This window comes from Anabrus simplex, chromosome 1, assembly GCF_040414725.1.
Source record: "Anabrus simplex isolate iqAnaSimp1 chromosome 1, ASM4041472v1, whole genome shotgun sequence".
NCBI classification, from domain to species: Eukaryota; Metazoa; Arthropoda; class Insecta; order Orthoptera; family Tettigoniidae; genus Anabrus; species Anabrus simplex.
Genome location: NC_090265.1, coordinates 665,441,889 through 665,468,942, shown reverse-complemented (window position 1 = coordinate 665,468,942; position 27,054 = coordinate 665,441,889). Strand labels below are relative to the sequence as shown.

General features: G+C 39.5%; 1 protein-coding gene and 1 long non-coding RNA gene across 3 annotated transcripts; one reads left to right on the top strand and one right to left on the bottom strand.

The window, feature by feature from the left end:
* Positions 1 to 1,789: 1,789 nt before the first annotated feature.
* Positions 1,790 to 10,568, bottom strand: LOC137496949 (uncharacterized). 2 transcript variants are annotated; one of them, XR_011017539.1, is made up of 2 exons: positions 10,452 to 10,568; positions 1,790 to 5,955 (listed from the first exon to the last, which is right to left on the bottom strand). It is a non-coding gene; the product is annotated as an uncharacterized lncRNA (long non-coding RNA). The 2 variants fall into 2 exon arrangements; XR_011017538.1 differs by lacking the exon at positions 10,452 to 10,568 and adding an exon at positions 10,058 to 10,347.
* A 64-nt stretch (positions 10,569 to 10,632) lies between these two features.
* On the top strand, positions 10,633 to 15,378 carry LOC136871801 (protein lethal(2)essential for life). Its single transcript, XM_067145406.2, has 4 exons — positions 10,633 to 10,791; positions 13,680 to 13,886; positions 13,975 to 14,196; positions 15,173 to 15,378. The coding sequence occupies exons 2-4, from the start codon at positions 13,680 to 13,682 to the stop codon at positions 15,263 to 15,265; spliced, it is 522 nt and encodes a 173-aa protein (XP_067001507.2). The 5' UTR covers positions 10,633 to 10,791; the 3' UTR covers positions 15,266 to 15,378.
* Positions 15,379 to 27,054: the final 11,676 nt, after the last annotated feature.

Sequence of the window (27,054 nt, the reverse complement as noted above, 5' to 3'; positions counted from 1 at the left end):
CGTGCCCAACAGAAATTTAACTGACAACTGGTTCGTATCCATCCCTCTTGTAAACAGCCTCGAGTCACTAAAGCCTTATAGTGGTAGGGACTCCTAAGAAAATATGAATTCCTCCAAGCAAGCCAAGTATGTCAGATCAGAAGAAATCCTGCTACCATATATGAAAGTACACGGTATGACCTGCGACTGTCTGACCGAGGGTTGGGCGGCCAGTACCAAAGCTGATAACCTAAGGGTGAACCAATGGTTATGGGTGAAAGAGTTCTGCTTAGGTGGTTTGATGAAACCTCTGTGTGTTTTCGTCGCCATAAGACCTATCTGTGTCGGTGCAACGTAAAGCCCCTAGCAAAAAAAAAAAAGAAACCTCTGTGGGAGAAATGACACAAATTCGGATGTAGTAGGGCACTGCTAAAGTCTAAGGGAGAAAAACCCCAAAATAAATAATCCTCTTCAGCGAAAGGCTTAGAAAGTCAACTGAAAGATTACTTTGCAAATTGCTTTCAAATCAAAGAATAACTCAACTGAAGACCAAACTTTGAGTACTTTTGGAAATGAAGACTCAAACGAGCCTGACGCTCATCCAAACAGTATAAGACAAAACACCAAAAGGAGACGAAATAACAGAAAAGCCAGCCTCAGAGTTGCTACCTACACTGACTGGAAAATGTAACAAAATAACATATATGATGAAGCGTAGACGCATTAACATCTCGGGACTAAGCAAGTTGAAATGCAAGGGATGAAAAGCAGAACTACTAAATGATGGATACAAACTGTACTGGTGTGAAAATGAGAGAAGCAAGAACTGGAGTTGGCTTTGTTCTTGACAAGGACATTGTCTTCATTTCTGATGTTACTTTCATTAATGAGAGGATTATTAAAGTTAAGGTGCGTTTGAAAGAAGAATATGTAACAGTTGTGCAGGTCTATCCCCCTCAGCAGGGTTGTAGTGAAGAAGAAAAGCTGAACTTCCTCCAACAACTACAGGACAGTATAAATAAGGAGAACCTATGGCTAATGGGTAATTAATGCCCAGGTAGGAGTAGATACAACTGGATATGACAGGATTATGGGGCCTTTCGGATATAGGACAAGGAACACTGAAGGAGAACTTAACTTGATTTGGGCTTAAGGAATAACTTGCTGATGAACACATGGTTCCAGAAGCAAGTCATAAAATAACACTGTACAGCTGGGAATGTAGCTATAAGTAATACTGTAGACTGCATGATAATTGAACTAACATGTGGAGAACGAGTGTAAAATATGAAAGTTATTTCTAGTGAATGTCTTGACAGAGACCATAAACTTCTGGTGGCTGACCTTACAGGAATCTAAATGCAGAAGACAAAGACCAGGAAGAAGATATCAAGGATTGACCCCTTAACGCCGACCTCCATACGTCGTATAGACCGTCTCTACATGCTGCCGACCTCCATACATGGTATAGACCTCTGTAGGCCTAACTTAATTTTGTTCTAGCCTATAAAGTTTTAAAGATTGAAATTCTATATCTTTGAAGGTGAAGATCTCTGCCTTCCTTGTATGTATGAATCAGCCCAAATCAGGGTTTTTTAAAAATTTTCTAGTGTTTGAAATAGACTTCTTTCCACTTGATAGCATATAGGCTTAAATTTTTGTAGCATTCTAGCAGATTTACTGCTCCCAATTTCTCTGTTAAGCTCAGCCAGTGCACAAGAGATCCAGAGGTGGACTGTTTGTTAGTCGGCTGTCTTAATTTTGGAGGCATTTGAAGGACAAGGACTGGCGACAATAAAGAAAAGAACAATTTAAAAACAAAGACTTGACATTTATTGCTATAAGCACAACATAAATAAAATGATTTAACAAATAAAAATCTCTTGATGTTGTTTCACATTCCTCACAAGATTAAATTCATTTACAAAAATTCAAATAATCTTGATCATCTACATCAGAGTCAATGAATTACTCTGAAATAACAGATAAAACCAAAAATTAGCCTTCTGCTAGCTAAAAAATTACAGAAGATGAACTTCATCCTAGCTCACCTTGAGTTCAAAGCTTAACCCTCGACTAGCATTGTGGGGTCTTTGAAGATACCAGTGACTTTGTACAACCCTGGCTCTCCCTCCGTATTCCGTTCTGGCTATAGTCGTTCATTATAGCTGTTACTTAGTGCAAGGTCAATTGCTATCTGGATTTGTAGTGTTCAGTAAATGCTTGTTTTCTCAGGAACTTGATATAAATATTGTGTGGTGCCGTTTACGACCCCACAACGGCGTTTGTGTTACGAAGTTTGTCGTGACTTAAAATTTTGTAAGTGTTCATATTTCAATCGAAGTGCGTGTTTGGTACTTTTTCTTCATGTAAGCCTTGCTATGCCTTCCACATCTCGCCCTGGCATGTCAGTGTGTGATCCTAGGATCGCAGTGTTTTAGAGGAAGCTGTCGGAAGAAGTGACGACAGCGATCTCTCACATTAAAATGATCCAGATTACAATTCCAAGCACGACACGGATTTGGAACAAGAAGAAAGTGAGGAAGACGAAGAGTGAAGTTTCACGGACAACCTAGACGTTCATAACCAGCTGTCATCTTCCTGTGGTAGGAACAGATAGAAGTGGTCAGCTACCAAACCCAACAGGCAAGTGGGACGTCAAAGTCAGAACATTACTGTCAAACTTACAACACTTAAGTGGTTGTGAAAATGACATAAATGACTGTGAAATTCAAAAGTTTTATGATTTTTGTATACTATAATTTTTAAATTTACCTTTGAATTTGCTTTGGAACAATGAACATTTAAAACCTGTTTTCATTTAAGTTTAAATCATGGGAGTGTGATTTTCCTTCAAAATCAGTGACTGTAAAACAATTGTGCACTATCTCACAATCTATAATCAGTAAAGATATTCATTTCTCATTGCAGGTAATACAAAAGATATAAGGAAATATAATTGACATGTATTTATTTTTGAAACTTAAATATAGGGTGTTTGAGGTCACCCATTCTATGGTATTATTTTCGACCCCACAACGCCATTTACGTACCAAAGTTTTCACAACGCCAGTCGAGGGTTAACCAAAAGCTGGATATCGCTTGTATCACTTTAACAAAACCGAAAGTGAAAATTTTCTCTTAAAGATGGTTATGGTTACCCATTTTAGATTCCAGCTAAACAATATTTACGCCATCTACATTACTTTCTTTATCTTAATCGCCAATAATCTCTCTGATAATGTTGACATAATTCATTGGAAAATTTGAGTGATTCACACTTTTGAAAAATACATTCACTGTTAATTATGCCGTTTTAAGAATTTATAATTATTATTATTTCCTAAAGAAACAATTTCTCCCATAAAAGTCATTAAAGGTATGACTGGGATTTATTTGTGTCGTTCTGAATTTGTTACAAAAATCTCTTAAATTTAACACTTATCAATCTTGTTCATGCTTAGTTTCGAAAATGATCCGATCCTATCCACTTTTGAAACTACGCCAATATAGAGTTATATCTAAGTCTGGCATAAAATTCACTGAGCACAATAATTTCAACAACAAAAACCAGCACAAACAACACTGAAATAACCTGAACCCACCGTGGTGAACACGCGATAAGGTCAAAACCACATTTCAATAAATAACGTGTGAAAAACATTGCTAACCACACACACACACACACACACACACTTTATTTACAATATCTACAGACGGATTCAAGAATTTATTTTTATTTTTTATTTTTATCATAACGTCTCGTCAAATGGAGTAGGCAGATGACCTCTTGTAAGTTATCAAGTCCCATAATAAGTGACTTGTGACAATCACAGCAAACACTTTAAAGAACATCATGTGAACATTAAAGGGTCGATCTGTCGAAATTCAAAATTTTTATAGTCAGAAGAACTGGTATGTTTCGCGCTGTCAGGAGAGAGATGGCGTGGAATGACATTAGTAGATGAATAAGTTTGAGTGGCGTCTTTAAAAGTACGAGAGATAACAATATGAAGATAAAGTTTGAATTCAAGAGGACAAATTGGGGCATATATTCTTTTATAGGAAGGGGAGTCAGGGATTGGAATAACTTACCAAGGGAGATGTTCAATAAATGTCTAATTTCTTTGAAATCATTCAAGAAAATTCTAGGAAAACAACAGATAGGGAATCTGCCACCTGGGTGACTGCCCTAAATGTAGATCAGTATTTACTGATTGATTGATTGATTGATTGACAATCATCACGCACATCACCTGGGCTGAAATTTTAATGTCATCGGACATGTGGTCAATGAGCGCTGATATATTATTATTATCCCTAAAACTCTTGAATACAACTGAACACGTGCTTCAGATTATCATGGAACGTATGGTAGCATAAGACACATGCTTCCAAAAATTCCACAAATATCCCACACGATAGCCATATTCCAGGCCCATTATACAATAACAGAGCACACATTAAATATTCCACAAGAACATCAAATATCATTTATCACTCATGACCATTAAATTCTTATTTAACCCGATCTCAAAATTTATTAGTATTATTAGTGATTTTTAAATTTACCATCAATCTGAATTTATCTTTGAATTAGATGACAATCCTGCATAAGTGCAGAGTAATGAATTGGATGAAACACAACCTAAGTTCATTAAGTGAGGCACAACCCAAATCCTGTCCCACAAGGTTTCACAAATCTGAAATTATTAATTATTATTATTAAATTTTCTTTTATCCAAGAGGTCAATTATTTTTTAAATATCATGTTTAAGTAATTGCATAGAAAATGAAGATTATCTCTGAAGACAACCTACAACAAAGTACTCTTAATAGAGTTCAACTCACATTCATTCATATGTTCCAAAGCTACCATGACCATGAAAGAGGAAAGTTGAAAATATTGCAAAATTACACTAATCTAACAGAAATATCTATCAAATGAAGAGAATCGCATATTATTTTCTACACAGATGGACAGAAAAATACCATAAAAGTGTACTGAAATTCGTGATGGAACTCTATCCCCGGAGCAGTTTAGTCTGCTCTCATGATGAAGATTGTCCATCACGTGATCCCTCTCATGTTAGAAATGCCTACATTTAGCAGGGCATGATGACAGCTAAGTCCATTTCCAACGATGAATAAGCTGCTCCTCTTGAAGGAAAGAGAAGCATCCTGGAGTGGGCGATGAACTCTAACTGTTGAGGTCCTCTTCCTTCTTAAAGTGTTGGTGATTGCTGAAACTGACAAGTGGCTTTAATATTTGTTCAAGCTAGAACACACTGAATAATTATATTGAAGACGAAACTTAACTTGCAGGCTCTCACAGAATTGCAGCAATAAGGGGATGATTTAACGAATGTCCCAAATTTTTATATCCTTTCATCGGGAGGTGTGGCTCATTCCCTACTCTTAATTGGTCCGTAATTATATTCTGTACTTTGTTAGAATCATTCTGGAAATGACTCAACTTAAAGCGAGTAAAGACACGTGCAGCAGGCGGACGGAAACAACCTTGAAAAATTCCAGTTTGTCACATGGTTTGCACATGGTATCGATAGACGAGGTAGTATAAAATCAATACTCTGCACTTGCCAGAAACCTGTCAAACCACTTTCTGAATGATAACACAGCTTGCTATTAAATAAAATTTAACACCTTGTTCACAATGAAATAAATGATGTTGGTCATTGCAGACACATAATAAATGCTCTTTTAGGCCCTAAATTGACGGGCACATCATGTTTCATTACAGGATGTTTTCGTATGTAGGTTGATAGTATAAATCACCATCTCTTCACCGATATAAATGTTGATATCATCTGGTGAGAATTCCTATAATTCTTTCAATGCCTTGAAACCTCTTACGACTTGTAATTGCTCAACTCGCTGTCTTTGAAATACGATAGGCCCACTGTTTAGCACTGAAGCATGGCATGGTGCAGTTTGAATGCAAAAGTAATTAAATTTCTGTAAATAAGACAATAACAGCACTACACCAGATTGAACTCGGCAGAGTAAGAGTAGAAGTATAATACAGTATAAGGAATGGGAGGGCATGGTGTGCATGGCCAGGTAATGGACGACAAAACAGCCAAAGTATATGCCTTCTTTCTCATGAACTAATTGTCCCATTAACCTGAGATTTGTGCTAAATGAATCTTTGAACTATTGTTCCCAGTTCTTCTGTTTAAAGTTCCTAAGGCAACGATTACCCTAGTTTTCACTGCATTGTGAAACAACCAGGCAAATACAAGAACGTCACTTCTATTCTGGACAAAATGTGGACATTCTCTTCTCCATTAATACACTATAAGCTAAATACATAATTAAATAATTAATGTAAACTACATTCTTTTGAGTCTGTACTGTAAACATTTGAAAATAATCTGAGCTAAACTGTTCTAACAGTGAATTTTTAACCCTGACAGGAACAAGTCTATGAATATTGCTTTAGTTACACTACATCTCAAAGACGTGCCACTCAAAGCCTGTTATTTAAAGTTACGTTTCAGTAGGCGTTATTGCAAGTTTTATGGAATTCGATCATTTTAATTTACAAGGAAATGGAACGACTGAAAAAGTAAAAGAATTGTTTCAGCTGGCATATCTATGTTACCATTTGATATTGAACAATTTAAAAACATTCGTTGTAAGAAGTGACTACAATAAAAAGTCAGAATTTGATATAGGCAAACTAGAAAAAACGTGCTAGATGGTGTTCATTCGTATGACATGTCAGGAAGTCGTATGGTGTAATTGTCAGGGTTAAAGACATCATTGCGTTTTCTTCACACTCGCATCAGAATCGCCTCCATCCGCTGGATAAAGTGCAGTCAAACATTTCCTGTCACTGAGGGACTTAAACAGAAGTTCCAAGAAATGATCAAAAGCAAGTTACCAATGTCAGAGTCCAGGTGTAGTGATGTGGAATGGAGTAATTTTAAAACTAGTTTCATCAGTAGTGCAGAAGTGTGTAGAAGAATGAGCAGATAAGTAATGAATAAAACTACGTCATGATGGAATGACAGAGTAAAAGAGGCAACAGAAAAATGAAATAAGGCCAAGAAAGTGAGGGATGTTGTAAGAGCCAGAAATAGTGACAATTCTGTAGTCAACTGAGAGATGAGGAAATATAAAAGAAAGACCAAGAATACCAATAGGAAATTAGAAGTAATAAGGATCAAGAAGAAGTGCTGGGGTGAATTTACCCAAAAACTACAGGAAGATAGTAAAGGAAACAAATATGCTACACAGCCTGGTTAAGAGCAAGAGATCTGACAAAGAGGACATCACAGCACTAGAAAGAGTAAATGGGAATGTAATAAAGAGCGAACAAGAAATTAGAAATGAAATGAAGACCTATTTCGATACACTCCTGGATGAGGGAGAAACTACTGAAGAGGTGGAAGGAAGGCTGAGGATAGATGATATTCCAATTACTTGGTCTGAGATTGAAAATGATCTTAAAAAGATGAAAAATAGCAAGTCAGCTGGGATCGATGATGTTACTGCTGACATGATCAAAGCAACAGGTATACCTTGGAGTGCAATGGTTATACAGAATTTTGAGAGCAATATAAAGTGAAAATAGGGCCGAGAAGACTGGACAAAAGGTATCATCCCTTTATTTAAAAAAGGAATGCAGAAGAAAGCTTGCCAATAATAGGGGAAGCAGTGATAGAACCTGTCTTGGAAGAACAGCATGGATTTAGAACCAATAAAAGAACAACAGGATGTTAATGGATCAGCACTGGGAGAGAGGGAAAGACCTAATTGTCTAATTAGACCTAGAAAAGGCAATCATATGGAAGTGCCTCAGAGACCTGGGAGTGCCTGAATATATCATAGGCAAGGTCCAGGTGCTGTACCACAACTTAAAAGCTGCGTGCATGTTGGGGATGGCCATTCAGAATGGTTTAAAACCACAGAGTGTCCAACCAGGCAGAGCAGTCTCACTATTGCTATTCATTACTGTCACGGACAGTATTCTTAAAAATCTGAAAAGAAAAGGAGATGTAAAACTACACATGTTGGTGTTTGCTGAAAATGTAGTTATCTGGGGGAGACAGAGATACAAACAAGGCTGGATGAATGGGTAGCACTGTTACACTGAAAACAGTAGGAAAGATATTGGCTTCCACATAAAGCTGGAAGGTACAAACATTAAGTGTGTAGTACGGGATGAGGAGTAAGGAAGGAACTGTCCCGGTATCGATAGTGCTGCCTGGTGCTGCCAACTGAATGAAAATGAAATCTGAATTGAATCGAGAATATGATCGATCGATATGAAATTTCTAAACCGTTATCATCTTAAGCCAACAACTATGTCACATACACATTATATAACATTATAAAACATATCTCTCGATGCGAATCTTGTTCCTAGCATGAATTCTATACTTTGACTTTGATGTGTAAACAACAACAGTACCAGTACCTAAAGTTTACGCCAGATGTCGCACAACGATGCTTAAGCGATTCATAGTTTGTGTTTCAAAGGTTGCCAGTATGAATCTCGAAGATCGCCGAGGTCGACCGATTCAGCACTAGGATGTAAATGCACCAAGATAAAGTGTGCGGATAGTACAGGTAGTGAAATACCTGGGTAGTATGATTTCAAGCAGGGGTACTGCAGATAAAAAAAAATATAGTAGAGTGGCTAGCACATCCAGCTTCTACAACATCATAAGATATCTACTTTGGGATAACAAATTGCCCATGAAAGCAAGACGACTATGTATAAGTTATATATTGTGCCCATTCTCATATACAGTCTAGAAACATGTACACGGAAAGAAAGTTAGTAAATTGTAAACATTTGAAAATGAAGTTTCTATGAACTACCCTCCAGAAAACAATCAAGGACCATGTAAGGAACAATGACATAAGAATGGAACTGGACTCAATAGAAGAGAAGACAAGGACTTCTAGACAATCATGGTATGGACATTTAAAGCAAATGCTTGTCACAAGAATGCCATGTGCACGCCTGGAAACAACGGTTGAAGGAAGAAGGCCAGTGGGAAGACCTAGGAAAAGATGGATACGCCATGTGAGAAAGGATGTGGAGAGATATGGAGGAAACTGGTAGTCAGTGGTGAGAGAGATGACGAAGACTCGTTCAACACCAACCTACCCAGCATGATTAAAATCATATGATGAAGCAGATAGGAATATTTAGAGTTGAATATGAACATTACAAAACGGTCTTACTTTCTCTTTCTCTGTGTGAAACAAGGTGGAGTTTTGTTATCTACTATGTACGACAATGATTCTGTCAAAGTCTCAAAGAAGCCAGTCTTGATACACAGTAACATGAAACCAAGGGAGGATATATTTGATCAGCTATGAGAGACATTCTATAAGGAAAGCTAACCAATGACCACTGCACGTAAGATGAAAGCGGAGCAAATTATTTCATTTTGAACCTAGCCAATCCAGGGTTTCTAGAAAGAAAACAGTCGCAAAGTGTTTTTTAAAGACTTAGGGAGGTGTCTTATTCAGCCTCACCTATAATAAAATCTCCAAACACCAATCTACATTGTTATACAACGCAAACAATTGCTCCAATACTGAAAACTGAGGAGCTTGTTCATATTAATGACCATCTGAAGTTCGAAGAAAGGTTAGATGCATCATCTGCCCTCGTAAAACTGATAGGAAAACTAACATAGGGTGGGTGTTCATAGTGTGCCCGAGATAATAGGTGGTGGTGGTGGTGAAGCACAACTAGGCAACTGAGATCGTAGGACCATGTGTAGAGTACGAGCCCCTGCTGTGAAGCTAACTGGACTCTCTCACCATGGAAACTTGTCTAAGATATTATCCCAAAATTATTATTATTATTATTATTATTATTATTATTATTATTATTATTATTATTATTTGGTATGCTATCTGAAAATATGCAAAAAATTGATTTTTCACACAGGTAGTAGGAAAACTTAAACTTCCATAAAAACTAGCCAATTTGAAAGTAACAAAGTAAATACAGTATATTCCTGTTTTGTTTCTACAGCAACTATCTGAGAATAATGCGACTAAAATCATTGCATGTAAAATTAATAACCTAATGCAAACAGGTTTCGTCCGGCCCAATGTGGTATTTAATTCGAGTTTTATGGTGTTCCAGGTTAAAAAAAGTTTTCTTCCATAACAGTGCAAATATTCTGAACTCAGAATCCGAGCCGCTGCAATTTTCTATACCATTGCGTACTAAAAAGACAGATTCCCCCTTCAAATGTGCCTAATTCTCCCATAACCTACACTATCACAAATCATTCAATGAAAGAAGAACACTGAATTTAGAAGCCTTCGAACCAGTGTTTGGAACACACAAGATAACAATTCTAATGATACACACAGACTTTTTTTCTGGGAATCAATGTCATAATGGAACACGTTTTCGAGATCATCTGGTATTGACCTTGACGTAACGCATCATCGTGTAGAGAATTCCTTACGGTTCTAGAATAGTCGAGAAGGCGGAGACCGGAGAAGCAATGTCGAGATCGAGAGTGTTCGATTATTAGTAGTACTTGCTTCCACTCTACAACTTTAGAACCAACAACCAATCAAATGCTAATACGCCATGTTGTAAGATCGAATACGCAGGTGCGCATCTATAGAAAGCTCCAGAGAATGAATCGAAATAGGTCATATCGAGAACGTGATAAATAGGATGGTATAAAAGCGGCATCCTCAAAGCCTACTGCACAGTTGTGGTTGTACCTGGGTTGTACAAAACAACGCAAAAGTATTTGTGCTTTTAGTTTGTTTCGAACTCTTGAAAAGGCTGTTACGGTAAGTATGTTTTATCAGTATCCTGTATTTCTGAGCGTTTTGTTTGAAGTTAGATAATAGAAAGATATTTATCATGACGATGTGATGGGAGAGCTCTGTTTTTATGAGCTATAAGTTAAGTCTATTTTATACTAATTTTAAATTTCGGTAACTTCTCATTGGAATTTTTTTTAAATTGGTAATGTGCAATTTCTGAAATTGGCACCTGGTAGTCCTGGTAGTCCTTGTAGTCCTACTGTCAAACAGCTGAGTGCCGTGCCCATTTGGCACTTGTTTCCAAATGTTCTCACTGGCTGGACATAGTGCACCCTGTGCACCATGCCAATATATTTTGTGCTTTGTGCTAGCTTTTTAACCCTCCGGCACTCGCGCGGGCTGCATGTGTAGCTCACCCATTAGCTTTACTTTCCCGCGTAACAGTCCGCAACAATGGAATGCCTTCCTTCCAGCTAATCTGACTTTTCTAAGGAGTTCGATCTGTGCGCAATTTGACGGTGACTGCGCTACACTTGTAGGCAGGCGTTGCCAAGGATCATACGAGAGAAATACCGTTGCCTGCGAGAAATACTATAATTTGCCTCTGAAAAGATACGGTTCACGGCTTGGCCGCTAGATGTCCGGTTTCTGTTCTGCTCTCGCGGACTTTTAACACATTGTGATGTCTTGATTCTATGCAATTTATTGTGCGTACTGTTTCTGTCGGTGAGTGTCCGTGAGGTTGAAAACATGGTGCTTTGTCGTGTACCTCTATGTACTTCAGATACCGCTAAAAAGCAAGCAAGGAAATGTGATAGCAATCATTTTCCTTCGGAGTGCGGTGTGAGAGAAACGCAGGCACCGAGCTCGATAGCTGCAGTCGCTTAAGTGCGGCCAGTATCCTGTAATCGGGAGATAATGGGTTCGAGCCCCACTGTCGGCAGCCCTGAAGATGGTTTTCCGTGGTTTCCCATTTTCACACCAGGCTGTACCTTAAGGCCACGGCCGCTTCCTTCCAATTCCATCCTATCGTCGCCATAAGACATGTACGTGTCGGTGCGACGTAAAGCAAAAGGAAAAAAACGCAGACATGTTATTTCAAGGCAAGAGAATGTAACTTGCACTTTAATAAATTATATTTCAGTGTAATCATATCAATCGAGCGAATTCTCCCCAACGAATTTCCTTCTGTTTTTAGTGTATATCCTGTTCAGAACAGAAGTGTCACAATGCAGGAAGGTTCCAGCTCCAAGAAATCGCGTACCGGTATCGCTAATAGTTCGGCCCTCATTTCCTTTATTTGATATTTTTGTACTAAACTATTAACAATGAACCACTGTTCAAAATACGAAAGATTGGAGTCCTGGCAAACCAAGAATCTCCTAGACTTTCAAATTTATGCTACCTACCATACTTTCCAGATACGTCAAATTGGAAATTGCTGGTACTTCTTTTCTTTTTTTAAATTTGGAATTAAGTGTGTAAATCTGAAAAGTACCTTTTTTAAATTAACTGACATTCAACTCTAATACATCTTGCTCTAATTTAATATAAAATAGTCTAAAAAAATTAGATAAAAGGAAAAAGTAGAATGCGAGTGCTCTTATAACAAAATCTCTCGAGTGCTGGAAGTTAATTTCTACTTTGCTGTTAATACTCCCTCCTTCATTCTTCAAAAAATTGAAGTTGGCAGTTGTTTCAAGATGTATTCTGGTCACATTTCACAACTTTCTAAATTAATTTTCATGAAACTAGTTTACATCTTTCGGTATTCTTGTGAAGTGCCCCCATTCTTAAACTTTTATTTCTGCACTATTACTGTAAAACTTGGACATATATGATACTACAGTCGGTTTTTGAAAAACCTCTTGCAATATCCAAATCTGGTTTAAATGAGCAGGTTTCTAGTCTTCAGAAAGACATTCCTTGTGATATTCTGCCTTTTTTAAAGTATTCTTACTTACACCATATAGCAGTATTCGTCTACTTTTTCCTGAGATTTAATTTCCTAATATTAGGTGCCTTTTGTTAGTGATGCCTAGAGTTCAGTGCACTTGCTGTATGGCCTAAGGCCTGTCTTGTCCTTTGCTTTGACAAAATGAAGGTCATGTTGGTGATTCTCTGAGAGAGAGAGAGAGAGAGAGAGAGAGAGAGAGATATATATATATATATATATATATATATATGAATGAATTACCCCTCCTAAGTTTATCTACCTCTGCAGTGACGCCAATTGCTGGCAGAGCTGATAATCTGTTCAGCTTTCTGGCTCAATACAATCGTATACACAACCTAGTGACCCTCCATTTTCGATGGCTTCGTTCGGTGCTCATTTTTCAAGTATTTTCAATCTACAGAGATTGTGTGCATGGAGTTTTCCTTCCTTTGATTCTTTAAATAAACCATAATGAGAATTACTTCATGCATTCCTCTCTCCTGGGAAGCTAAGAATGTAGACCATTCATAACGCTCATTACTGAAGGATGTCTGTCCCTGTACAGTAGTATAGTTAACTATTAACTGCCATCTTTGGTTGCTGAAATTTAACTCCCAAAAACTGCAAAAGTTGCAGGAGGGCTGAGCGACTTAAAATGGTGCATACCACTCACCTCTATTGAAGGTATACCTGAAAAGAACTGAATACACCTCAAGACAATTTTAGCTTGCTTGCTAAATTTTTTTTCTTAACAGTCCTCCAAATATATTCGGTTCCTCATTATTATAATTCATTCTCCATTTGTTTAGTTCCTTACTCGAAATATATAATGCTTGCTTTTTATTTATTTTTTCCTCCCTTTGTACTTGTGAGCTCACAAAATTCCTCATTGTAACCGTATGCTATTCCTTTTTTGAAAAGGGGGTTGGGGGGGAATGTATGGTTTGTAATTTTCTTACAGTTCTTTCTGCTTTAGATGTCTCTTGTTCCACTACTCCTCGATGACTACTGGAATGTCTTCCCACGATCCCTTTTCGATCAGAACTTTGGCATGGGCATTTTCAATGACGACTTGCTTCTCCCTCGTCCTCAACGCAGCCTATTGTACTACAGACCGTGGCGCCACTTAACTGCTAGGGATAGCGGTGTCTCAAATGTCCAGTATGATAAAGATGGTTTTAAGGTAAGAAAATTCCCTGTGTACAAAAGAATAAACTTAAACGGACTTGTAACCTTCATTAGTGTTCTTAAATTGTGGAATTTTCTTACAGGTCAACCTTGATGTACAGCAATTTAAGCCAGAAGAAATAACTGTAAAGACAGTTGGCAACTCGGTTATCATTGAAGGAAAGCATGAAGAGCGAAAAGATGAACATGGCTACATCTCGCGTCAATTCCAGCGACGCTATACCCTGCCAAAAGATGTCGATCCAAATACTGTGACATCGAAGCTGTCTTCAGATGGTATCCTTACTATTGAGGGACCCAGGAAGGTATGGTTCTCAGTATACTCAAAACATTTGTGTGTGTGTTTTTTAAGCTTTATTTTTGCCAGAAAAGCAACCCTATCATTCGGTTATCTTCTGTGCTTGTTTATCCTAACTTTAATACATGAATTATTTTTATCCTGAAGTAATTGAACAAGTTAACTTGCATGCATAAATATCTAAAACTTAAATATCTAGAACTTAAGGTATGCTATTTTCAAATGATTAGAACTTGATAGTATCCTTCCGTATTACAAATCGCTTTCTGCAAACTGCTTTCTTCCTAGAACTTTTGGGTGCCTCTGTTTCCGTTTGTTTCCTCCAAGTTCATTCTGATATATTTCATGAACTTCACTATCTGAAATCATTCCAAAATTCTTGTAACAACATAATCTAAATTTGTGAACTTGCGTTCTTCCCATGTTTTCTTATAAAATCATTCTGCTAAATGGTTTGAAAATTAGTGACATTTTAGAAATAGTTAACTATTCTATAAATAATTACAGAAATTTCTCGTGCTGTACATTTTGCAACTTTTTTATGGGGTTCAGCATATTACTACTTTGCAACACCTAATTTACTATTTTATTAACATTTCCATACAAACCATACTGCAAAGGATAAATGCTGAATTTCTAGTATGCTCCCTGCTGTTTTTCAACCTACTTTGCAAATCTCGCTTGACCTGCCTGATCATTCATACTGTGATCTTTTAAAAAATCTTCATGCATTATTGTTAAAAAACTTATTTTCATAGAACTTGCAGTGGGTATGTTAAACCACTTCATGTATGATCACTGAAAAGAACAGTTAACTACCTTGTATTAATTACGCTGTCATAGTTAACGTAATGCTAGTCAGAATTTGAGTAGTTCCAATTTGCGAAGGAAAGAAATGACCCACTGCTCTGGGTTTCTTATGATTTGTCTCTTGAATAGGAATTGCACTAATATTCTTTACTAATCTTTTCCTTTACTTACAGGCCTTACCACCTCCAGAAAATGAAAGAGTTGTCGCCATCACCAAAACAAATGCTCCAGCTCTGAAGGAAGATGGCTCTAAAGATAAAAAATAAATGGTTCATGATTTCCACTTGCTGTATAGCATGCAACATTGTGCTCCTGTAAATACTTATACACTTGTTTATGTTTCTTCATGTCGCTGTATTGTTGTAAAATAAACTTTCTACAAAGTACCTAATTTTTGTTCCATAGTATTTCACCATACCTCCTGCATTGTTGGTAGTGCAAGACTTTCAGGCCTGTGAGTTGGGGATTGGAATAACTTGCCAAGGAAGATGCTCAATACATTTCCAATGTCTTTGCAATCATTTAAGACCAGGCTAGGAAAACAACAAATAAGGAATCTGCCTCCTGGGCAAGTGTCTTAAATGCAGATAAGGAGTGAGTGATTGGTAGGATAAGTCACAGCATTGAACCCGCCATGCCGACAGCTTAATACAGCTGGGAGCGGAGCGAGTAATACCGATGAGTAATCCGGTTGTAGCGGTACAGCGCACCCCCGATCCCCCTCCGCTTACAACTGCAAGTACTCGCAGAGGACCAAAGCACAGTGTAGCGCACGACACATGTTTAACAAAGGGAGACCACGACGTTTGGATAGTGCATTATCTTCAAACTTTGTACACTTTTAGTAGTCCATTACGACAACATAATGTGAAAATAGTACGGCATACCACTTGGGCGTCTTCGAGAAAATTGCAAGAGAATTTTTGCGTCGAATATGTACCGGTGCATTGCGGTCACAATGGCGACAGTCGAGTGATTAGCGTTGAAGCTCCGTAATGGCTTGATCACTGGATCGAGTCCCGCTCGTTGCTTTTTTTTTTTTTTTTTTTTTTTTTTTTTTTTTTCTGTTTTTTAAACACTGGTCATATTCTTTAATATATATATTGCAGGTCAGAGCATCCAGGTGAAAAGCAGTTTTGAGTACCTTACCCGATTTCACTCTCAGGCATGAGGGATTTCGCAAATCACAACAGGCATACATTTTCAGGAAAACTTTATGCGTTTGGTCATTTACTTGTTTATAATTATACTTTTTTAGTCCATCTTTGTGGTGGAGTGGTTAGTGTGATTAAGCTGCCACCCCGGGAGGCCCGGGTTCGATTTCCGGCTCTGCCACGAAATTTGAGAAGTGGTACGAGGCTGGAACGGGGTCCACTCAGCCTTGGAGGTCAACTGAGTAAAGAGGGCTTCAATTCCTTCCTCAGCCATCGTCGAAGTGGTTTTCTGTGGTTTCCCATTCCTCCTCCGGGCAAATGCTGGGATGTAGGCCCTCTACCCAACGTAAGGCCACGGCTGCTTCCTTCTCTTTTCCTTGCCTATCCTTCCAATCTTCCCATGCCTCACAAGGCCCCTGTTCAGCATAGCAGGTGAGGTACTGGTCATACTTCCCAGTTTCATCCCCGACCCAAAGTCTCGCGCTCCAGGACACTGCCCTTGAGGCGGTAGAGGTGGGATCCCTCACAGAGTCCGATGGAAAACCGACCCTGGAGGGTAAACAGATTAAAAAAGAAAGACATTTTGCTAATGTTTATTGATACAAAAGAGCCAAGTAACATTGGAAATCCAATAAAAGTTCATGCAAATTCACTTTTTTCATTATATTACCTTTGAATTTCAATATGCATGAAAGAAAAAAGAACAAAAAAAACAAGTGGGACCAGCGATTACAGAGCTTGAACGCTAACCATTCGACCACTGCCGTTTCGTGTTCATGGTTGCAACGCACCGGTACATATTTGACACGAAAACTTATCTTGCAATTTTCTCAAATGCCTTAGTACATCTTACAGTACTACTTGCACATTATCTTCTCCTAATGGACTACTAAATGTGTACAATGTTTGAAGATGCTCCGTGATCCAAACGTCGTGGCCTCCCCGTGTAAGATTACTGCACCTGTATTCAGTCTGTGCTTTTTAATTTGCGTCTATATTTCCTCTGCTTGTGTTTTGTTGATAATGCAAAGTATATTAGATAATAATTGTGGTAGGTATTAATTTTATATTTATTTCCATTTTATATGGTATTCATGTTTTAGAATATTTAAGGAACAGAATACATTTTTAGACATTTGTACCACAAATACCATGAAAAACCGTCTGATGCATGGCAAGTTCTTTGAAATTAATGATGACAAAAATCAGCAAAATGTAAATTTTGCGGCTGTATTTGCGCGACGGATGGTGGCGTATCAAATATATGGGACCATATCAAAAGGCATTATAAGGATGAAATGAGTAGATCAGCTTCTCCAACAGAAAAACATCATTGCTATATTCAGCCAAACAGTTATGTTGTGAGAAAAGAGCAATGAATTTACGTTGCCATACCAATAATGTATTTAAATGTGCTGCCACATTACATTCACTCAGTACAACCGGGTGATGATGTAACAACTGCTCTGCACCACTCCATCCACACCACTACAGCTTAATAGACAATAAATTAATGCCTGCAGATGGTAACAGAAACATAGTAATAATTAGAGCTTTCTTTATGTACTCCCTCATCTCAAAGCTCTGTAACCTGCAACAAGTTCCACAGGTGTTCCTACTGCATTGTAAAAACTAATGTAAAACTCAATGTAGGAATGCTTCAAAAGCAGACCAAATATTATTTGCAGTTTGATTAAGTTTTCAAATTCCGAATTATGGTTTCTTACTTTTTTCAAAACTCTGTATTGTTTAAAATTAACATTAATTGCTTAAGCAAAATGGGTAATTATGGGAAGGAGTGGGGAAATACTTTAACCAGAAGTTACACTGCCTGGAAATGTCTTGTGGTTCTTGAAATGACATGTCATGCCCAATTTACACAAGTCTTCCTATATCCTTTTGAACTGAGTTCAGCCAGTGATTGTTCATTCATACTGTATTAGATGATGTCAAAAGTTAAACATGTTTGTAAGGGCTGCTGAATAGTTAAGACTCTCTGTATAGGTCACCTGTTGCTGCATCAGCTTTTTTTTTTTTTTAACAATTCTGCGAGTTCCAGAAGGTGTACAATCCTAATTGTTCAAATTTTTGCCTTAACTTAGTCAACACCAAACCCAATACATTAGAGATCTCATAGATCTTTGTTCTTTTATATACTGCAGTGCATTTGCCACAAACAAGGCTATTATTCGTATTCTTGGAGGAATTTTATAATTTTATCTGAATTCCACTTTGCATTCATTACTAATTGCTGGCTCCGTGCCCCATGGTGTAGGGGTACCGTGCCTGTCTCTTACCCGGAGGCCCCGGGTTCGATTCCTGGCCAGGTCAGGGATTTTTACCTGGACCTGAGGGCTGGTTCGAGGTCCACTCAGCCTACATGATTAGAATTGAGGAGCTATCTGACGGTGAGATAGCGGCCCCGGTCTAGAAAGGCAAGAATAACGGCCGAGAGGATTCGTCGTGCTGACCACATGACACCTCGTAACCTGCAGGCCTTCGGGCTGAGCAGCGGTCGCTTGGTAGGCCAAGGCCCTTCAAGGGCTGTAGTGCCATGGGGTTTGGTTTTTGGTTTGGTTTTATTCATTACTAATTAATTTAATCTGGATAGCCTTTACGAAGAATTTTCTTCCCTTAACATTGAATTACGTGATGCTGGAGCTGGACTTACTGGTACTGGTATAGTCAAGAGTTGTAATGTGAACTCAAAATGGGTGAATCTTTTTTTCTCAAGTTAATTTAGATGCTGTTCCAAATAGCCTATAATAACATTGGTATCTTACATTCTAAGTATACCTGGTTCGAATGCATATGTTAAAAGAGGTTTTTTCCAATTCTTAAAAATAAATGGAATGATGAAAGGAATAAACGTTAAGCAACCCTGATCAAGGCAGAAATTCAAGTCTCACTTAATTTTGATCATAGTTGTCAGGGATTTCATGGCTTGAAAACCTGCTAGGGGTCGCGTCATGGTCTCGTAGACCGGGTGCATACATTTTTTATTCTTTTGGAATAGTTTCACAGTATAAAGCTTCCTCCTTTCCTGTACATTTCAACAGACTCGTCCACTACACACGCTTATATTCACTGTTCCCCCTTCCATCACTAGTCAGTCAGTAGAAAGCTTTGTCTGTAAGCCTCGTAGTTTCCACTGTGAATTGATTATTTTCACCATGTTCGTCCGTATTATATTCAAATCTCTATAGAACACTTCCCCGCCTTGTCAATACTTTACATATCTTATTATATTTAATTACCGTACATGTTTCGAACTGAAGAATTTGACGGTTATAAAATAGCTAGCATGGTCATCAAATAACCGGCAGCATAGTAGCAGCTCGCCCTGTAAGGTCATTGACAGCAAGGAGGACATATTATTTGGTTCAGACCAATGTTACATCACTTTAATTTGTAGATAAATTAGATTAAATGAAGAATTGGATGGGATTAAGAGGAGGAAATTCTAATTCATGTGAGGTCTCGGAATTATAGCAGACTTAAGGAAAGAAGAAAAAGAAGAGAGCAGAAAATATTTTAAGAGAGTGACTAACTTTATAGGTGTTATTTATTATTTTACGAATTGAAACTATATTATTTTAAAGGGTTCTACTAAATGACAAAGTAAATGTTAAATTAAGACACGGAGAAACATTTTATTCTTTTTAAATATAAATAAGGACGTAAAATTAACATATAGTGATTAATTTAATAGATTGTATTATTTATAATTTGAAAATTCTAGTTTAAAGTCTATAACAAATGACATAGTAAGTAAGTGAAAGGTGAAACACAGAGAAATATTGTAACAATTTCAAGATTTATATATAATTGTTCTATTTGTACCAATGCACAAAGTCCAAAGATTAATTAATGTTTGGCACCGCTGAAGAAGAGAGTAGTTGGCTCTCGAAACATACATACATACATACATACATTATCATTATAGACTGTTATGCCTTTCAGCTTTCACTCTGCAAGCCTCTGTGAATTTACTAAACGCCGCCACAATCCTCGATTTACAACTAGTGTTGTGGCCTCATTTAGTTCTATACCTCTTATCTTTAAATCGTTAGAAACTGAATCTAACCATCGTTGCCTTGGTCTACCCCTACTTCTCTTACCCTCCATAGCAGAGTCCATTATTCTCCTAGGTAACCTATCCTCCTCCATTCACCTCACATGACCCCACCACCGAAGCTGGTTTATGCGTACAGCTTCATCCATCGAGTTCATTCCTAAATTAGCCTTTATCTCCTCATTCCGAGGACCCTCCTGCCATTGTTCCCACCTGTTTGTACCAGCAATCATTCTTGCTACTTTCATGTCTGTTACTTCTAACTTATGAATAAGATATCCTGAGTCCACCCAGCTTTTGCTCCCATAAAGCAAAGTTGGTCTGAAAACAGACCGATGTAAAGATAGTTTCGTCTGGGAGCTGCTTTGCTGCTGTGAACTGCCAGCATATATTTTGAAAAAGAATAGTACCATGTGGCTTATGAAACCACAGGACCTCAACCCAGCACATCTGCTTCAGAGCATATAGTGCGGGGAGGAGAAGATGATGGACTCCTGTTCTGAAACTGGTGAGTGTTGAATTAATCTATTTTATTAAAACAACTGCTTCAGTTTGAAATTTAGCGGAATCTAGCGGGTTTTCAACTAAAATTTAGCGGAGAAAACATTTATGGATTGGCAACACTGGAAAGGAGCCTTCCCCGCAAGAGTTCACAAAGTGGAACTGGCCTATCGACTGACTCTAACAATTGTCTTGCAGTCTGGAACTGTACACTAGAGACATCTGTCCGGAAACCCTGTATGACATGGAGTGTCTGCCACTAAATACAATAGCTTGATTGAAGGTGGAGAATCCCACAGATGTCAAATGGAGAGGATGTTTGACTGTGTCAGAAAAACAATGGTAGCTTTCTTTGGTGACAAGATTGTCTCCCAACAGAGTGAGCAACTGCCCATTCACGTTTTGGGGAAACAAGGTTTGTACCAGCTAGCTGACCGAGACACAAAAGAACGGGGGGCTAACATACTTGTAAACCTGGATGTGAGACAGAAGAAAAAGTCCATGGTTCAGGAAAAATATCTGAAGAAGACAAGTATACTTGATCAGAGGAAAGAAAGGATGAGACTATAGGCAAAGATCAAAGCCCAGCGGGGCATGTGAGGTCCCAAGTGGGCCCATATGGAAGAAGAAGAAGAAGAAAATAAATCAAGCATGACAAATACGTAACATCATCATTCATTCATATTGTATCAACCATGTGGCTGGTTTGCACCTCTAATAACAGCTCTCTAGTTCTCACTGCAATGGGCCTTGCTTCAGTTGATCAATGAAAGTGTACCGTGGCCTTCCTCTTTCTTTCTTTCTTTCTTTCTTTCTTTCTTTCTTTCTTTCTTTCTTTCTTGCTCTCCAATCGTTCTTCCATTATGTCTTGTAGTATGCATCCATGTCACAGCGTGTGTCCAATCCAGGTGAATCATCTTTCATGAAGTTGTCCAAGCAGTACTCTTCCTTCACAAATTCGATGGAGTTCCCCCGCATTAATAACTCAATCTGTCCAAGGAATCTTAAGCACGCAACTCCAAAACTACATTTCAAGTGCCTGAATATGACCAGTCAAGCTGGCGTTCAGCGTCCACCTTTCTCCACAGTATAACCCTACTGACCAAACAAATATCTTAACAAATCACTTCGTGAGCTTTAGGCTCAAAGCATTGTTTGTATTTGTAGAACACTGCTCGTGTCATTCCAAGCTGCACCTTGACATCTTGGCAACAGTAGCCATCTTAAGATATTATTCTTCCCTAGTACTTAAAGGAAGATACTTGTTCGAGTGCTGCACCATGAATGGAAATGTTTACATCCTTCCTTGATTTACTTACAGACATAATGTTGGTCTTTGTTATATTGATTTTCATCCCATATTTTTCAAACAGTCGTGTGCTGGACGAGGAACAGCAAACAACAAGAGTCTTCTCGTTGTTCTTCGCACCTACCCGGATCACTTCTCCCAGGAGGAGACGTCTCGAATCGGAGGGTACGTCGCAGAAACCTATCACAAGCGCATTTCCCGAGATTACATCGCGATCAAGTAGACGCGATAAAGGCACTTCACGAGAATCATCGACTGACCAGCAAGCCGACGACGCAGCCACAACACCACTTCACATGGCGCAAGGCTCACCTGATCTCAACCTACTCCAGCACTTACCAGCCATTCAACAAAAACTTGATAACTAGGCTCTCAACCAGACAACACTAGCCCAGAGAGGTACGACACTGGAATCGAAAGACTACATGAACGAGACGGTCCAAGAAAATCCTGTGCACCATCAACGACCGCAGACTCCTCACCTACCACAGGGTCTTCAATGGCGACAGCTCCGCCCAAACGAGTACACGGCTGGCTGGGTGAACCCGGATCCACGACTGCATCAGATGGCCCAGACTCTTCAGCACCAGCTAGTGGTGACAACGGCGGGCAGAGTCTGCCACGATATAGAGACCGTCCTCTGGGGTCTCAGTGCCTGGGATTGCCTGGATGCAGCACAACAGAACTACTTTGCCACAAGGGCAAACCTGCTCTATGTGGCTATCAACAAGGGATGGCAGGCGGCCATCAAGTTGGATGCCGCAACATCGGAAACCCTGGCCTGGACTCTGGAGGGATTCTCCTTTCAGCCGCAGTCGCGCCCAACCCCGGTCATCCGCGGAAAGTCACGAGGATGGGGACGCAAAGCTCGAGGGGGTGCAGCAACGTAACACAGCACCGGACCAGAACAGGTGCAGTACACCGGACCAGGAGATGCCCTTCTAACCTGGTGCCCCAGCCTGCGACAGTGACAAAGGTGGATTACAGGTCTGCCACCACCATCACCACCTGCCCTGAACCCGCAACGAGAACCATCGCAACGCAGTACCCAACGGGTTATCAAACCCCGAACGGTACCAAGATTGTAGTGTTTTCAGTATTGTATCTTGTATTTATTGTGTGTTTTCTATACTTGTTTTCTAGATGGTTTTCAAATTATTGAGTGCATTGTGTGTATATATATATATATATATATATATATATATATATATAAAATAATAATAATAATAATAAAAGCATTGTGGTGCCCAGCTTCGGCGGACATCACTGTTGTCCTCGGCCAGCTCGCAGCTTCGCCAGTGCTTTCCCAAATTACACGTGTTCCGGCCTCAGCTATAAAAGGAACGCAGGGAGCACCATGAATGGAAATGTTTACATCCTTCCTTGATTTATTTACAGACATAATGTTGGTCTTTGTTATACTGATTTTCATCCCATATTTTTCAGACATTTTGCATATGCACAGTATCATCCTTCGGAGGGTTCTGGGCTACCTGCTAATATTGCTTGATCATCTGCAAATTTCAGTATGTGCACTACTCAACCTGCAATCTTTGATGAGGCTTGTTGTTTAAAGGGGCCTAACATCTAGGTCATCGGCCCCTAATGGTACGAAGTGGAATGACAAATTAAAAATTCAAAATCGTCCACTGACCAGAATTCAAAACGTGAGGACGAAGAATGAATGGATGGATATGAATTTTAAAACAACCAGTGGATCCGACCCGCAATGCCTCGCATTCACAGAAACTGACGTAAAACAAGAGTATTACTGACCAAAGGACTGCTTCTATAATATAATACTGAATCGATGATGCTTTTAGTCTAAAGGGGTCCAAAATCCAGGTCATCGGCCCCTCTTAATGGAACTTATCGCTAGGAAAGTAGAACCATAGTATCTGTCATGTTGCGGTACTAATCAAAAGTAGCATAGACTCGCGGCATTCCACACCATATGGTACTACTCACAGGTAATGAAATTCGCACATGGAATACAGGCCTATGGTGTATCGCACATTGCGGCGCCATTAGGCAACACAAACCTATGGTGTTCATCACATACATGGACTAACCACAGGGTCCCGCACTATCCCGTAGTGTTCCTCATTTAGTGGGTACTAATCATAGGCAAGCCAGAACCATGGTGTCACTCCTAAAGTGGTACTAATCACAGGTACTCTAGGAACCGGCAATGCACTCTGTTGCTACTAATCACAAACCTATTTTGTACCTAACATAGTGGTACTACGCACAAGTAAAAGTGACCCATGGTGTTCCCCGCGTGGTGGTACTAATCACAAGTAGTCTCATGGTTCTAATACAATCATCCCTTGGTCGCCTCTTACGACAGGCAGGGGATACCGTGGGTGTATTCTGTGACCCCCACCCACAGGAGGTTGTGTGTTTGCTCCGCGAGAGGTATTTTATTTCCCTCAAGTCCGCCGGTTATGACCCCCCTATCCGGCTCGTGGGAGTATCGCCTCTCCCCCTGCTACGCCAGCCTGCAAACTTTAGGCCCATGTTTGTCCTTCCTAAGGCGTCAATGAGGATTGTACCTTCAAAGACATTGAAGAGACCTGGTGACAGTACGCTTCTTGGCGAACTCCCCTGCTCCTTGCATATTCTTGCCGGTTCAGTATAGGTAGCCCCAACATCAGGTGCATATCATTAAGTATCCAAACCAAAACCACATGAATGTCCATGTTTATAACCAAGTCACTGTTTGGTAAAGATGGTGACAAACCACATAACATTAACTTATTTTTAAGAGATTATTTACCTTGTCCTGAAATATACCTCCCTTTCCCTGATGACATGTAAAGCTCATGTCTTTTGCTAATATCCCAACAAACCCCGTGTGGGTGGGGGACACAGCCTAAGAATACACCCACAGTACTCCCTGCCTGTCGTAAGATGAGCCCCAGGGGCTCTCAACTTGGGAGCGTGGTTTGGTGACCGCGGGGCCCTTAGCTGAGTCCTGGCATTGCTTCTACTTACTTGTGTCAAGCTCCTCACTTTCATCTATCCTGTCCGACCTCCCTTGGTCAAATCTTGTTCTTTTCTGACCCCAACGGTACTAGAGCATTTGAGACCTTGGGGGTCTTTCATTTTCACGCCCTTCGTGGCCCTTGTCTTTCTTCATCCGTTACTCCATTTTTTGAAGTGACATGTCTTCCTTTTTATCTCTCTCTCTCTCTCTCTTTGTCTACCCCCTGTGAGTGGGGGACGCAGATGAAGAATACACCCACGGTATCCCTTGCCTGTTGTAACAGGCGACTAAAAGCGGCAACCAAGCGATGATTGAATTAGAACCATGAGACTACTTATAATTAGTACCACCATGCGGGGAACACCATGGGTTGCTTTTGCTTGCGCATAGTACCACTATGTTAGGTACAAAATAGGTTTGTGATTATTAGCAACAGAGTGCGTTGTCGGCTTTTACAGTACCTGTGATTAGTACCACTATATGAGTGACACCATGGTTCTGGCTTGCCTATGATTAGTACCCACTATATGAGGAACATCACGGGATAATACGAGTCCATGTGGCTAGTACACTTATATGATGAACACCATAGGTTTGCGTTACCTGTAAATGGCGCCACAATGTGCGAAACACCAAAGGTCTGTGTTACATGTGTGAATTTCATTACCTGTGAGTAGTACCATGTGTGGAATACCGCGAGTCCACGCTACTTTTGATTACTACCGCAATGTAACAAATACCATGGTTCTACTTTCTTAGTGATAAGTACCATTATGAGGGGCCGATGACTTGGATTTTGGACCTCCTTTAGACTACAAGCATCATCGATTCAGTATTGTGCTATAGAAGCAGTCCCTTGGTCAGTAATACTGTTGTTTTACACAGTTTCTGTGAATGTGAGGCATTGCGCATCGGATCTACTGATTGTTTTAAATTCATATCCACCCATTCATTCTTCGTCTTCACATTTTGAATTCTGGTCGGGGAGGATTTTGGACTTTTAATTTGTCATTCCGTTTCATCTCATTTCGTACCATTAGGGGCCAATGACCTAGATGTTAGACCTCTTTAAACAACAACAATCATCATCATAATCGTAATCATCATCATCAATATCCCCCAAAAATGTTGTGAGACGAACTTGAAATAATCGTTGGTTTATTTTATGCAGAGTGTGAGAAATGTGAAGAAGATCATTTGAATCTGGTGGAGTGGATAAAAAAGGGAGAAAGGACACTAAAACTAGGCATGCTGAGTGTAAATATCCATTAAAACCCCATCGAGGAAACTCAGATCAGCTGCCTGTTGACTAATGTGCAACAGTGGTGCATTGATTACCATTAATACCTGCTGCGTAGACAGATTTCTACATATGCAACGGCAGGAAATGACACCTTGTAGTGGGAGGCCGTTGTCCAAATCAGAGGAGTAGTTTAAGAGAGGACCGGGCGAGTTGGCCGTGCGCGTAGAGGCGCATGGCTGTGAGCTTGCATCCGGGAGATAGTAGGTTCGAATCCCACTATCGGCAGCCCTGAAGATGGTTTTCTGTGGTTTCCCATTTTCACACCAGGCAAATGCTAGGGCTGTACCTTAATTAAGGCCCACGGCCGCTTCCTTCCAACTCCTAGGCCTTTCCTATCCCATCGTCGCCATAAGACCTATCTGTGTCGGTGCGACGTAAAGCCCCTAGCAAAAAAAAAAAGTTTAAGAGAGGCTGAATAATTGTACAGAAGAAGAGCCATGAGATCAGAGAATGTGTGAAACAGTCAAGAATGCTTAGTAATATCTCGGCCTGGCTGTGTATGTTTATACGTGGCTTTTGAATTTTAATTTGGTATCGAATATAACAGCCGGCCCCGCAGTGTAGGTGTAGCATGCCTACCTCTTAACTGGAGCCCCTGGGTTCAATTCCTGGCCAAGTTAGGGATTTTTATCTGTATCTGAGGACTGGTCCGATGTCCACTCAGCCTATGTGATTGCTGTTGAGGAGCTATTTGATGGTGAGATAGTAGCCCCAGTCTAGAAAG

What these genes read in the sequence shown, in the direction of transcription:
- LOC136871801 (XM_067145406.2), top strand. Translation starts at nt 13,680, where the DNA reads ATGTCTCTTGTTCCACTACTCCTCGATGACTACTGGAATGTCTTCCCA. An exon ending in ATGATAAAGATGGTTTTAAG is followed by an intron (nt 13,887 to 13,974) that starts GTAAGAAAATTC and finishes ATTTTCTTACAG; the next exon opens with GTCAACCTTGATGTACAGCA. An exon ending in CTATTGAGGGACCCAGGAAG is followed by an intron (nt 14,197 to 15,172) that starts GTATGGTTCTCA and finishes CTTTACTTACAG; the next exon opens with GCCTTACCACCTCCAGAAAA.